The 14958-nt window shown below is 39.6% G+C and overlaps 1 protein-coding gene across 1 annotated transcript; it reads left to right on the top strand.

The window, feature by feature from the left end:
- Positions 1-2232: 2232 nt before the first annotated feature.
- On the top strand, positions 2233-6639 carry il1b (interleukin 1, beta). The gene is made up of 6 exons (XM_073477621.1): positions 2233-2338; positions 3213-3264; positions 3816-4020; positions 4184-4363; positions 4988-5118; positions 5934-6639. The coding sequence occupies exons 1-6, from the start codon at positions 2295-2297 to the stop codon at positions 6144-6146; spliced, it is 825 nt and encodes a 274-aa protein (XP_073333722.1). The 5' UTR covers positions 2233-2294; the 3' UTR covers positions 6147-6639.
- The last annotated feature ends 8319 nt before the right edge of the window (positions 6640-14958 follow it).

The raw sequence follows: 14958 nt of genomic DNA, 5'->3' as shown, positions 1-14958 counted from the left end.
CTAGCTACTCGTTGGATGACTATACTTGTGTTCGGGGATCTTCCAGGCAGATTAAAAACTGATCTGATGTTTTAAAGTTTGAAGTTTAAATAAAATCAGCCCTTTAACCTTTTACCCGTGGGAAATTCCCCACCGCTGACTTGTGCCTTCATTTACATATCGTAGGACAGAAGGGGAATCCGGAAGCTCCATCGACACTTTATCTGTCACGTCTGTAAAGATTGAGTAAATGTTGGTGAAAGTTGCCACGTTTCAACAAACCACCTCTCAGTGTTGAGAAGCTGGAGGTGGTGGGGGGAAGTTTTTATCTGGGTCAGGTAAGCTCATGTTACCGGCAGTCACCTCCAAAACAAAACCACACATCACACCATCACTTGAAAAGAGTGAACAAGCTGCTGAATGTTAACTGCCTCAATGTTTATAAGAAGGTAGGGAGGCGATGGTTGATTGTTGGGTTTCACTCCCAGGTCGTCACATACAGACGCTTTGTTTCGATTATTCTGAAACCCTGACAGTCCAAAAAATGTCCCACTGGACTGAAAGCCTGTTTGTCCAACAGCACTTTCCTGAAACGAAGATTTCACTGCTCCAAAGGCCCATTGTTCTGAAAATACACACTCTCCCTTGAGTTTTTTTTATACCTTTATATCTTGTTCAAACTGCCAGCCCAAGTACACCAGGGTAGGCAGGTTAAAAAACAAAGGCCGAGCTTTATTGACAAAGCTGAAGTCCAAAAATGTAGGCAACAGAGGCAAGAAACCAAGACCAAAACTGAACCAAGTACAAACCAGTATAATTCAAAGTACACAGGCAGCAAAAAGGGAAGGTACGAGGCGCAAAACAAGACAGAGGAAAAGCTATGAAACGCAGACAAACAGTCAAAAAGTGAGGGGAAAACACTGATGTAATAACACTGGGATCAAATAACAAAAGAACAGGTGAACTGGACTAAAAGCAGGGAAAGGACAGGAAGTGTAAAACAAAACCAGACACACAAGGAGAGTATTTAAAGATAAAACAGGAAATTGAACTTAATTGTAACCCGGTTTCTAGGGTCAAAAACTCCTACTCTCTCCATCCGCAACAAGTTGGAGACTATTTCTCCTTCCCTGTCGGTGCAGTCACCTTGCAGCACGATGTTGCATCATAACAGAAACTTCACCCTGAGACCAAAACATGTCATGTCCACCAGCTCTTACAAGAAAACATAAAAAGCTTGAACATCAACGCTGGTGACGAGGTGATCATATTGGATAGTTTATGTGTTTGATCACCGCAGCATGATCTCCAAGAGTTGATTACGTAATTTTTTTGTTGCAGGGCCGCTGCGTTTTTTCAGCAACCCCTGCATGCCCCACCGCTGCACCTCAAACACACACACCACACTCAAAATGAATCACCGCCTACAAAATCCATGGTTGTCGCCTACTAAGTGTCAAAACGTAAAGCTTGACGGAGCAACAGAAACTAAAGATGGTGGAGCGAACAGTCCAACACATCCTCACACCGAAACAACTGCATAGGTCGATTACCAGCGACTTCAAAATGACATATCAACACATTACTGATGTAACTTCAGTGACATCAGGTACATCCTGATGTCACTGAAGTTAAGTTACATTAGGTATGTAACATAGCTGAAGTACGTGACGTGGCTACTGAAGTTACATCAGTAATGTGTTTATTTTTTATCCCAAACCACAATGTTTTCTTGGTGTTGATGTCATTAAATAAAACTAACTCATTGTTGACTTGTGGTTTCACACTGCACACGAACAACAGCCGTCCATCCCCATTTTTCTTCTTTACCACACTCATTAACTGCTACGGCCGCTCGAGATCGTCGCCTAACAAGAAAAACAAAAACAGGTCTCGATGAGCTGCTTTACAGTTCACGTATATGGTTGTTTTTGTGATTCTCATGTCTTGTTATTGCGCCCAGTTTCAGAAAATGAATGAAAAATCCACTGCTGAGACAAGAAGATGTTAGATTTCACAAAACCCTCTTTATATAAATATTCATATATTTCTTCCACTACCTTTGTTGTCCTACTCTACAAGTGGAAATCACACTTCATGTGTCCTATTTTGTGGTTTTTTCGATTTCAGAGAAAGTTCGTGTGTGAACCCACAACTACTACAACTAGGAAGCTGCTGCTGCTGCCTATAAAAGACACACTCAGACTCAGAGGCTCAGTCAGTCTGCAGGTGCGACAAGAGTATCAACTCGAAGCTTCAGTGAAACCAGGCACAGAGAAAAATCTTCCATATTTAGTCATTCGTTAACGGTTTACATGGAGAAAATGTGCGACTTGGATCTGTCTCAAGCTTTAGACAGGTAAGTCTACGATGTTAAGTTTCTGTTTAACCATACATTACTTTTAAATACAACTGAAAGAGTCTCTTCTTCACTTATTATTGGAAGTGCTGAGCTTACAAGTGAAAAACGTGAGATTTTAGATGGTACCTTATTTGTTTAGGAGAGCTGAGAGCACGAAATCCGTGTTGTAGTGACTGATTAAACCAGTGAAATCAGGAGTTCCTGAAAAATATTTGCAAAAAGCCCAACATGCTGAGTGGCTGCTCTGAAACCGGAACAGTTCCCGCCTGTCTGGCCATGTGTTTCACTTCTCATTCACAGCATCATGAACATGTGGCTGGTGAACAAAACAGGTCAAAAAGAGTGAAGATTTTATAGTTAGGCTGCATAAAATGAACGTACAACTAAATAAGTGTTACAGCAGAATAGATATTTCAACTTCCCTCAGATAGACGCCTTCCAACTTCTGATTTTAAGAACATTGATAAAGATCTTTTTGAAGTGGAACAGACAACTTTTATCCCCTTTTTAGCATTTTCAAGTGGTATTTTTGTTGGCGCCGCTGTCGCAGAGGCAAACAGATCTCTTTCTGTTTTCCCAAGAGTCACAACTTCTAAGAACACAGGACCAAATATGAGTTTATTTGTTCATTTAGTCTATAATGGAGACGTAAAAGCAGATAAAAATGGCGCCGGGCTGCTTCATTGTCCCGGGAGATTTCGTGTGCGGTGGCAGACAGAACAGCAAGGTGAAAGGGAAGTTTATAGGGAACCAATCTAAACACTGTCGGTGTCATTATTCTATAGCCAGTCAACATTTACTTCATTAACATTTGTTAAAGTAAAAAAATGTGTCTGTTCTTTGTTTAATATTTATCTGCTTTGTATTTCAGCTCAACTGAATTAGACGATGTAGAAATTGAATCCCGCTGCTTCAGCATGACGGTAAGATGAATTATGATCAGAATTCACTTTAAGCCTCTCAAATAAATAAACTTATACTCTCATATTTCCATATTTTCATTTTAGAGATACTTTTCACTCTTTTGTTCATCTATTTTTATTTTGAGACGTCCTACTCGGATATTATAGAGAATATATATGTGTGTAAGTTGAGAGTCTTTGTACGTATGCATTCGATATGTATTTAAAAAAAACCTGGACATTCAGTATATTCAGGTAGTCAGCTGACCTCATAATGTTGCTGAACCTAGACCTGACCAACTGAATCAACCCCAGATCACACACTGCCCCAACAGGCTTATAGGGTAGAGGCTCCCTAGCAAATTGAATCCTTTTCCATCCTGGGCCTCTCATGTGTGTGAGAGGCCCACGTACGTATCCTGAGCTGCAGTTTTATTTTAATTTATTTATGTATTTACTTTTGTATTATTTATTTTTGTATAAATTCTTTAAGCGTCACCACTTCATGTGACTCAGCTAAGAGAAAAAACCTCTAGCAAGACATGATGTGTGATTTCTCCTCTGTTTCTTAGCCCTGTACTGTGCAGGATGTTCCGGATGAGACCTTCAGACTTGAGGATGGACTGGACCTGGTGGTTTCCCACAACCCAATGACCATGCAGTGTGTAGTTACCCTGATGTTGGCGGTGAACAGGCTCAAAAAGTCCCTTCCTCGCTGTGGCAAGGGGCTCAGCGACGATGAGCTCTGCTGCGTGATCATGGACAGCCTGGTGGAAGGTGGGTGACAACAGGACATTTTTCGTATTGCAATTATTATTATTATGTTACACCTGCGATAATAGTCTTGAAAAAGTTTGTTCTGCATGGAAAGTGAATATTACCTGAAATCTTTCACGTTGTTTTATAACTCTCTCCAACTTCTGCCTCCACCTTTCCATAGATACGATTGTCAAGACGACTGTGAACTTCTCCGCGGAAGAGAGAAGAAGTCAATTCCAGCGTTTCGGCAGCGTGAGGCAGTGCACTCTGTGCGACACCTCAAAGAAAGACCTCATCTGCGTATCGGAAGAGATGAAACTGCAGGCCATCACGCTGAAAGGAGGACACCGCGAACGCAAAGGTATGAGAGGCACAAGTCTGGTGCTAGAAAATACATCTACTTTATGATACTTTACATCGATACTGTGTGAAATGAAGAAACTTTTTTTTTCTGGTTATCCATTTTCTACGTCAGATCTAAATTGTTTTCTCTCCTGTGAAAAAAAATTGCAGTAATTATCAAAGATTTTTTATTTATGTGTGGTGGAACCAACAAGGGAAAAAAAATCATACGGTGCCCAAACACGTTTAACCCCCAAAGTCCAGTTTGTTTTACTCGTGTGAGCGGTCCATACACTTTCACGGCCCTGGCACGGTTGGAGGGGTGTGCTTCGGCACGATACGACTGCTCATGCACGTATGTCCACAAGGTACCCATGTTCAGGCCCGGTTGGGAAAGCAATGCGAGTGCAGGCCAGCAGGGGGACTGGAGAGCTGTGAGCGCGCCCTAAGGCTCATTCCCTTTCCAATATTAGACGGATTATCCTAGGAAAACTTTTTTTTCCACCACTTCTCAAATCACAAACACAGGAGAGAACACAATTTAGATCAGACTTGGACAGAAAATGGATATAAAGTAGTTCAAACTCAAACTAATGACTAATAAATGTTAATTTGTGTTTTGTCGTTTTTTTCCCCACATTAGTGAATTTCAGACTGTCCAAGTACATCCACCCTGAGGGTTCGCCGGTCAGTCACAGTGTCGTTCTGTCCATCACCAACAACTTGCACATTTCCTGCTCGATGACAGACGGCCGACCTGCGTTGAATCTGGAGGCAAGCAGAAAAACTCTCTCTCTCTCTTTCTGATGTGATTCAAGCGGATTTTTTAGTCCTTCGTTAAGATAATGACAAAATAGGCTAATATCAATATATTAGAATATTTAACATGACACTTGCACGGGCCTGAAACATTTCAGTTCAGTTCACTGACAAAACAATTTATCAAACAATGCAGATTTTTTTAACTAAAAATGTTGAAATTCTGATTTTTTTATCTCGAAATTTTGACTTCTTATCTCGAAATTCTGACTTTTACCTATGATTTTAACTTAAAAGTCATGAATTTGACCTGAATTTGAACTTCATATCTCATATTTCATAATTTTATCTCATAATTTTGAGTGCTTGAATTCAAATTTCAGCTTCAATGTCATGAATTTGACCTTTTAATTTAATAATTTTGATTTATCCCATGACTCTCACTTATCATGAAATAATTTTGACCTTTTATCTCATAAGTTTGACTTTTTATCTTATAATTCAGACTTTTATCATTTTCATCTTTTTTATTTAATAGTTTCACATGTTTTTTATACCATAACTAATTTTTTTCTCATAATTTTGACTTGGTAGTACATGTAGAAAATCAAATTTTGGCTTTAATCTCATATTTTTTTGTTAATATTTCAAAAGTTTTTTCTATTTAAAACATTTATCTCATCATTTTTGCTTCAGTGAATGAAGCTTTTGACTCACCATAAGCATTTCTTCTATCGTGACAAACGCCATCCATTTTCTTTTTCACTTTTACTGGCAGAAATGTGCTTCCATACATAATAAGGACTTTATCTTTATCTATCTTCTGTCAGGAATGCAGCGAGGCGGATTTACAAACAATCAGCAAAGATGACGACAGGGATCGTTTCCTCTTCTACAGGAGAGACACGGGAGTCTCTTACACCACTTTTGAGTCGGTGAAGTATCGCGGCTGGTTCATCAGCACCTGTGAGGATGAAGAAAAGCCCGTGGACATGTGTGAAGCGAACACCTCCAGACGTCTCACCAGCTTCAGAGTAAACTAAAAACCTACGGTTGCGTTTTTGTGTACTGATTGAATGTAACCACAATGTGTGTAAACAGTCATTATTGTCGTTATTATTTTTACTTTAGCTTTCTATTATTTTATGATGCCTTCTTAAATTTCTTTTAATCACTTTTTCCTCTGTTTTTAACTCTTAAGCTGCTGTAACAAGTGAATTTCTCCAGTGAAGGATCATTTATTAATTTATTCTGCATCACCACTAGATGGAGCAATCGTCTGCAATGTTTCCTGAGCCGGCAGTGATAATAATCCCTGTGGGTGCTGTGGTAGAGATAACAAATAATTCAGTGCAACCCACTAAACCTTGTTTTACTTTATATAATTTCTACTCACTGCTTAAAAAAAAAGGCTAACTTAGTTTATTTTCTTTGGCAGAGAAAGTCGTAACTGGATATTCCTTAAAACTACTGATTTAAATTATTGTCATCTCTTGTTCATCATTATTGTAAATGCAATTAAATTTATATCTCTACTGTCTGTTTTTACAAATGAGTTTTTGTGTGTTCTGTTGTTGCAACAGGAAAATAAAGCTTTTAAAGTGTAATGGGCTGAATAAATAAATAAATAAATAATATTTTTTTTTTGAACCTGGATTAAAAAGTCGATATAAATTGAAATTAAAGGAAGTTGATAGACTTCCGTATAACATGAGATCTGTGAGTTGTTTACACAGATTTAAGGCTTTAGAGATGTAATTTTGACGTGTCGTCAGTGTTTCGGGGGGTAAAGGGGGCTCAATACAGTGCAGGCCTGTGCTTCGGTGAACTGTAGTTGTATTTTACAGATTTGCAAAAGCTTTAATTGTTCTGCATTGTTTTTCTGAAACCTAAATGTTTTCATATCAGTTGATATTGACAACATACCTGCCATTATCAATATATCTGTAACAGGCCAATCGTGGCGGATAATATCGGCCAACCTATAAGTTAGTGGGGCCCTGCTTCTTTTAGTGAAAACTAATCAATCAAAGAATCTTAAAAAAGTAATAAGAGTCATAAGAATCATAAAATCTTGCACAAATAAAAGGAAATGGTGGTAACATCATCTCCCTGTCGTTATTTAGTTCGGAGTAGCATTTAGACACATCTGATTTAACTTGTTTTCATGGGGATACATGTGCAAGCCATGCCTTCAGTCATGGTGACAGGCTTTGGCAATTTTAAAAAAACAACAACAATTTAAAACAACAACAACAATAACAACAACAGAGCATCATTTCCACACATTGCTGTACATACAGGCACATTACCGCTGCAGGTGAGTTAAATAAAGGCCTGGGCCTCTATTTGAGAAAACACGGTAAACCACCACAACCACACAAAGATTATTAAAACCTAAAGAAATACAAACTATATCTATGTCAAAAAGTATCTCTACAGCAGCTAATAATCCTCTGTCACACTCCTCACGACTCATAACTGAGCTGAGTGCTAGCAAACATTTAGCTAGCATGACATTTGGTAGCTAACGCAGCTAGCTAGCTATTAAACCAACATACAGGGGGAAGTAACGACCAGGTAGACATTAAGGCAAACGTTAGCTTCATTCATCCACCTGTAGACGTTTTATACAATCAAATTCAGAAACTTTAAAGGTAAGAAAGTGAAGTTTTTTAACTTACTAGCCGTCAGACAGGAGCTACACAGGAGGACGTGATGACAGCGAGCGACGGCGCGCAGCTGACGTCAAGGTGAGGAAATGGTATGGTCCAGTGTGGGGGTGTCTGAAATCGTATGACAAGATTCTTCTAGGCATGAATATGGGAAATATAGATTATAATACTTTAAGATTAAAGGTACGAAGGTCATATAAATGTTCCAAATGGCATTTCATGTTGTTTTTACCTCTTTTGTGGTGGTCAAACTCGTAATTAGTGATGAGACCCCCTCCAGTCCCCTGTTATTTGAACCCTGCTAGAAGGTAGTCTTTGGGTAAACTTTGAGAAAAATTAATTATGTTAAAAAGGGAGTATTGTTGTTGTTGTTGTTGTTGTTATAAATTATGTTTTGTTTTATGAGAAGGGCAAGACACACCGCCTCACCTGGCTAGTAGCAAATAATAAATTAGGATTAAATTGATCTAACTTTCCACAATGTTCAAAAGTTAAAAGTTAGAATTATCAATAAATTAAAAACATTAAAATTACTTTTTATTTATTTATTTATCTGAAAATGCAGAGTAGTTGGTGGACTTTTTCCAGCCCTGAGTAGTGTCTGCAGGCTTGTTGCTCTGCGAGGTGGGTCAGGATAGAAGATAATCAAGATAAACATTTTATCGTAGTGAACATTTGCACAGTTGCTGTATATCCTGCAGATGTCCTTTAGATGTCAGATAATCTGATGAAATTATCAGATAAAAAAAAAAAAAATACTAATCCCAATCTGCAGCGGACAGCCAGGAAGTAGCTGTTATTGACCTCGGAATTAAACTGAGCTGGTGCCAGTGCAAACATCAGGTGACAATACACGATGGGATGTAATTATGTTTTTTAAATATATTAATAGCCTACATTTGTGTGGATTAGCAGCGTGATGGTCACAGCAGCAGATTTAATACATAAGTATTATCACGTTTCCATTTGTATCCAGTTTTTACGCTAAGCTAAGCTAAGCTAAGCTAAGCTAAGCTAGCCAGCTGCTGGCGGTAGCCTCACAAATATGAGCGTGGCATCGATCTTCTAATCTTATTCATGGCACAAATGTTGAGCTATTGTTTTGAAGGTACAGTTCACCCCAATATAAACAATACACATTTGTCTTCTTACTTGAAGAGCTGAATATTTATCTAGATTGTTCTTGTGTGAGTTGCAGAGTTTTGGAGATATCAGCCATGGAAATGTCTGCCTTCTCTCCGGTATAAGAACTAGATGTCACTCGGCTTGTTGTGTTCGAAGGGGGGAAAAAAACACCTGAAAAACTCAACAGCGATGTCTCTTTCCAGAAATCATGACCCGGTTACTCAAGATAATCCACAGACCTTGTTGTGAGCAGTTTCATGTAGGAACTATCCTCTTCCTTCGTATCACTGTGCAGAAGGAAGCGTCCATCAACTCATGGATGAAAGTCTTGTGACAGCGCGGGATGTAAACATTAATGGCGTCCTCCTCAGCTGAGCTGTAACATAACCTGTCGTCCATGAATAGATGCACACATCCTCCTGCATGGTGACACTTTTGGCAGGTGTAGTTCAGTATTTTGTGTTCAGTTCTGTCTTGTTGATCTATTTTCAGTGAGCCAGGCTCCACATATTCTCATTTTTTTAAGGATAAATAAAAAAAAACATTTTTGAAAGCAGTGACCTTGTGCCACTTACAGCTGTACATAACAGAGCTACATCTGTCACTGACCAATTATAAAATATTTTACTGATAAAATGTAAAACCATAATGGTTTGCTGATTGTGACACACATCATTTGAAGCTTCGCCTTATTTATCGTCCATGCATCCCAGCCTGTAATCTGAATTTCCCAACACTCTCCAAATTAAATGTCAATCTGTCCATACGCTTCACAATAAGAGACTTAAATAAACTCAGCCAATCAGAGACATTTCAGAGGAGGTCGACGTCTTCTCATTGGTACAGCCCGCACGGGTTTGCATGGCGACACCTTGGGCTGTTTCTTGACTGACTACACACCAATGAGAGATGCTGAGCTCTGCTCCAGCTCTGCTCTACATCGTGGGTGCATAACACAGATTATGGAGTGATGTGCATTTAACTTTAAAGAGGCAAAGTGGTGCAGGCAGGCTGAAGAGGTCAAGAGCTGGAGAGAAAATAATATCAACGCACGCACAGGCGGTGGTGTTTCATCCTTTATTCTCATATTCTCACTGCTGCTGAGATACACACATATAATATTATTATCTGAGGATCACCTCTTTTAACACGTTTTAACGGAAATCTAACAGAATTAATTCAGTTTTTCTGCATCTGAAGCTTTACTGTAAATGTCAGTTTCCCTCAAAATAATTTATAGACATGCAGAATCTTCACAACCCCTTCCTCCGGCTTCAGCGACTGCCTAAGAAATAAAAATCACGTGCCAACTAGAACATTAATGTTAATGTGTGCACGTATACACTGATACAGTGCACGCATCACCTCACATGTAATGAAAAACATAAGAACAACTGATGATCTCATGTCTGCAATCACAAAAAACAAAAACTTAAATCTCCCCAAACTGTCTCACTGAACTACACACACACACACACACACACACACACACACACACACACACACACACGTGCAGGAGTGCATGAACCTATTGTGTGTATGTGTGTGTGTGTGTCTCCCTCTGCCATGCACATTCTCGGCACATGGCAACAGAAGCTAAATATAGCCCCAGCAGCCCGGCTTCACAGCGGGATCATGCTTCCTCTCGCTAACGTAGGATCCTTCCCCGTCGTTGTCCCTGTTTCTCTGCTTCCTACAAACACGAGTTCCTCTCGTGCAGCTCTCTCTCTCTCTCTCTTCCTCCCTCCTTTTCTCTCTCTTCACTTCCCTCCATCAACCTCCCTCTCTCCAGTTACCCTCCTTCTGTCTCCAGGCACCTTTTCCCCCTCTGGATTTCAGCTGCTCTCGTACACAGGGCTTCTGCCACCTGATGAAAAACTCACACATCTTTGTACCCGTGCAGCTAGATCACTGTAATCCACCTTTGCATGTGAGGACATGTAACTAAGTACAAATACAAGTGCTGTACTTGATCATTTCCATTTTAAGCTGCTTTATACTTCTACTCCACTGCAGCTCTCAGAAGGAAGAGGACAGGGAGAGTATAGGGTGGTGAGGGGGCTGCAGCAGCACCACCTAAAACAAAGCATTATTAAAAAAAACGTTAATTGATCATCAACATAACATAAAACATTTCTGTCACTTGGATGAACTACACTGCAGACTGGAGTCTCTGTTAACAGCGACAAACAGGCAGATCCATGTTACAGTATATATGCTCCAGGTGTAACGTGCCGAATTTACAAGAAGGCTCAAATAATTAAAAATTTGTCAGAGACAGAGTTTTACAAAGTTTATAAAGTTCATTCTGACTCAAGAACTCAAAAAATTGAGCGATTTTATAAGGGAGTCTGGGGATTTTCTCTGCCTTTTCATCTCCTGTAGTTGATGTGGCTGCTTTGACCTCTAACATGTTGATGTTCACGTTTGCTGCAATGCACAATATTTTCAAATTGCGGTATATTTTGTTATTAACTATCAGATATACTGTAAGTTATCTAGGCCATTCAAATTAATACCAAAAAGATAAACGTCGCAGACAAGTTACTATGACATCACCCCTCAGCACCCCCTGTGCCTGTTACTGACTTCCAGCTTCCCTGGAATCAATGAACATTTTACTGACAATTAAATGCTACTTACACATTAAGAGGCTTATTGTAATTATAATCTCTTGATTAATGTGTAATCAGGGAGCCATTTTTCTGCAGTAAAAGAAATTTTCACCCATTGTGTGTTCCTCTTAGCTGAAAATCTGACATTACTCCTTTTTGACAACCTCATGTTGTTGTCACTCGCTGTCGAAATCTGGCAATCTGCACACGTCAATCAGTGACAGGGATGTATTAATTATGTTTTGACAGACAGACTAGATGCACAATTGTGGGGAAAAAATTATTTATTTTTTGAATATCTGACAGTCCTCCAGTAACATTTAAGTCAACATACTGTTTTTGGCTCGTCACCGTCTCGTCTTCTTGAAAAAAATGAATTTAACAGTGGTACGAAGCCATTTTGTTTTATTTTAGTTTTGCGGTCAAGCTCGTGCATCCACTTCAGACGGGGTGCATGCTAACGCTTTTAGCTTAGCAGCTTCAGTGAAAATTTCTGATTAGAAAGGGTGTTAATAGCGTCTTCTCAAATCAATTTCGGGGCAACTGGCGACTTGGATTACGCCGGATGAGCTGTATGTGGTTTTTTTTTGTGGTTTTTCATGGAGGCGAGGTGATGATGACTGAATTTTCATATTTAGGTGAACTGTTCCTTTAAGTCTGAACTTACCCGAACACTTCTTCCAGTGTTGGTTCATCGTAATCTTGTTATATTTTTTGGCACTTATCCGATAAGCTCACCAAATAAAGGTGATGATATGTCAATGTCATGTTAACAGCTTGTTTCTGCTGCCCCCAAGTGGCCAAAAAGATCAATTTCAGTTTAGCTTTAGTTCACTAATAACATGAAAACATCACTAATAATAATCCAGTATATATAATCTATATGGAAGCGGGTCATTTTACAGTACTTTTACCTTTAATACGTTTCGTAAATTTTGCTGGAAATACTTTTTACTTAGTGGGACCTTTACTTGAAACAGAGTATTTTTCTTACATTGTTCACTTTTACTACTAAATGATCTGCATACTTCACACACACACACACACACACACACACACACACACACACACACACACACACACACACACACACACACACACACACTCATATTTATAGAAGTCAGTGGGGTTGGCCCGCCTGATCCTAGCAGGATAGTAATGGACTGCTGTGAGCATGTGGTATAATCCTGGCTTGATTTGGCACACTGCCTACTGAGGTATTACATTGCTCACAGGCTGCATTAGTCCCACTGTTCACATGTGCATGCTTGCACACATTACTGCTGCGCTGCCCGGGAGGTGAGAGTACGATGAAAGTGGTGATGGGGGGGGGGATCATCGGGGACGGGGAGCTCTCCAGCGTGGAGACGAACACATTTACAGTGTAAAGTGATAAAGGATCTGTGGAGGATCTCTGCTGGCTTCAATAGAGAACATTTAAACGCTAATTATCAGGATATTATATGTTTGGAGCTGCTGTTAAAGCCTCCATCAGTGGACAGAGACTCTCTTTATTGACGGACTCATTATGAGAGTACCTCAAACAACTTGAGTACTAACCCTAACCCCTCAAGGTAACGGTGCGTTAGGTTGCCGTTGGGTTTAGAAAAACGTATATTACTACGTTACTTATGCAACTTTATTAATGTACGTGACGAAATTCCACTATGTTAGTAATTTAAAATAACTCACCACTGACTTTCACCTTCACACTGGACACGGACAGCTGTCTTCTGGGTGAAACACGTGTCCTTCACCTGACCTCCTCCTTTGCTGCTGTAATAATAACTATGACCACTAGAGGCCACCGCCTTCCAAGAAGCTCTTGCATAATTTGAGTCAGGAAGACGACTCTTTTGCACGCTTTAGTTTATTTCTCACACCGTCCTGTCATAAACTCCTCCTCCCTCATACTTCCTGTCATTATCCGGGGCTGTCCACTTATTTCAAAGTCTCCCTGCAGACTCAAAGCGCTCAAAGACTTTCTGACGTGTCTCATTATCCAATATCTCCTGCAGTCAAACACACGGTCTTCACTTCACACTACTCTCTCCTGATTGAAGTAGCTTCTGCTAACCAAACTGGATTTCTCCTGAGGGTAGCCTTGTTGTAGTTCTCCCAGTAAGAAGCAATTAGAAGCTTGAAAAGCTGGTTTCAACTAAGCTTCATCAGGAGTGCCTGAACTTGACCTGTTTCCTTTTTGTGCTTCTTCATACTTCTAGTACATAATGATTGAGAGGGAATTATCGTGCTGTAGCCTACATTGTATTGTGTTATTACCGTGCGAGTAACTTTTCTATACAGCTAAATAAACACCTCTCTGATAGTGTCAATAGAAACTGAGCTGCTGTATTGGATTGGATTACATGTGCACCTCACAGTGGCCACTGAATGATAACAGCTATATTTTATGGCTCTTATGGAACAATATAATCATTAACTGCATCATTTTTGCATTCACCCAGAGTGAATCTGCACAGTGTATCCCAGTACTGACAGACACACACAAGTGAATGCTAATGTGTGAATGTGCAAAAATAGATTTGAATAATTTAAATTGGGCTGTGTACACAAACTCTGGTTGCATAACACATTTTGCAAATGAGAAAAGAAGAATACCAACAGTACAACCCACCAACTGCACTGTTCTGCACGTGACAGATGCAACACTTGGATGCTGTAAACAAAACCTTATAAAGTTGATATGACACACAGTTATCTGGCAGACACAATACTCCTGTTTCCCCTCAAACATGTGTGATACCTCACCGCAAAATAATTCCTGTTCTGTCAACTGTTCTTTGATATATTTTAATTTAACTTTCTGTGTTTTCTATATATTTGCATCAGAAATACTTTTTTAAAATCGTTATACTATCTTCAGCTGTATGTTTAATAGTAGTTTGTCTGAAATCTGCCGCATCATTCTCGATACATAATCCAGACCAATAAAAAACAGTCTGTACGTAGGCACAGCTGTGCTTTGAGCTAAATGCTAACGTCAGTATGCTAACATGACTCTTGGTGCGTCTCATTTCATTTTGTCTCCTCGGTGGGAAGGACTAAGACGGAGAAAAGACGCAAGTGAGGGAGACGTGGATGCAATTGAGGTGAAATTGAATGTACCCAATGTTAAGCAGGTTAAATGTTTGCAATGTTCCCAAGACTAGTTTAACAAGTTTGCATGCTAACATTTGCTTATAACACTGAACACAAAGTACAGCTGAGGCTGATGGGAATGAGAATTTGTTTTGGAGAAAATTGGCCATTAGACACATTTGAATTTGGACCTGAAGACTGCCAGAGGATCACCGAGGATGCTACGGTTCATCCTGAGGAGAACATGCATGTCTGAACCAAATTTCATGTCAATCCATCCGATAGTTGTTGAGATATTTCTGGACCGAATTATATTTTAGGCAAAAAATAGAAATTTCTTG

This window comes from Pagrus major, chromosome 12 (genome assembly GCF_040436345.1).
Source record: "Pagrus major chromosome 12, Pma_NU_1.0".
Taxonomy (NCBI): Eukaryota; Metazoa; Chordata; class Actinopteri; order Spariformes; family Sparidae; genus Pagrus; species Pagrus major.
This window is presented reverse-complemented; position numbering and strand designations above follow the sequence as displayed.

Excerpts from the sequence above, each read along its gene's own strand:
- il1b (XM_073477621.1), top strand. The coding sequence starts at position 2,295 with ATGGAGAAAATGTGCGACTTGGATCTGTCTCAAGCTTTAGACAG. Across the intron at positions 3,265-3,815 it reads CCCGCTGCTTCAGCATGACG|CCCTGTACTGTGCAGGATGT; the intron begins GTAAGATGAATT and ends TCTGTTTCTTAG. Across the intron at positions 4,021-4,183 it reads CATGGACAGCCTGGTGGAAG|ATACGATTGTCAAGACGACT; the intron begins GTGGGTGACAAC and ends ACCTTTCCATAG.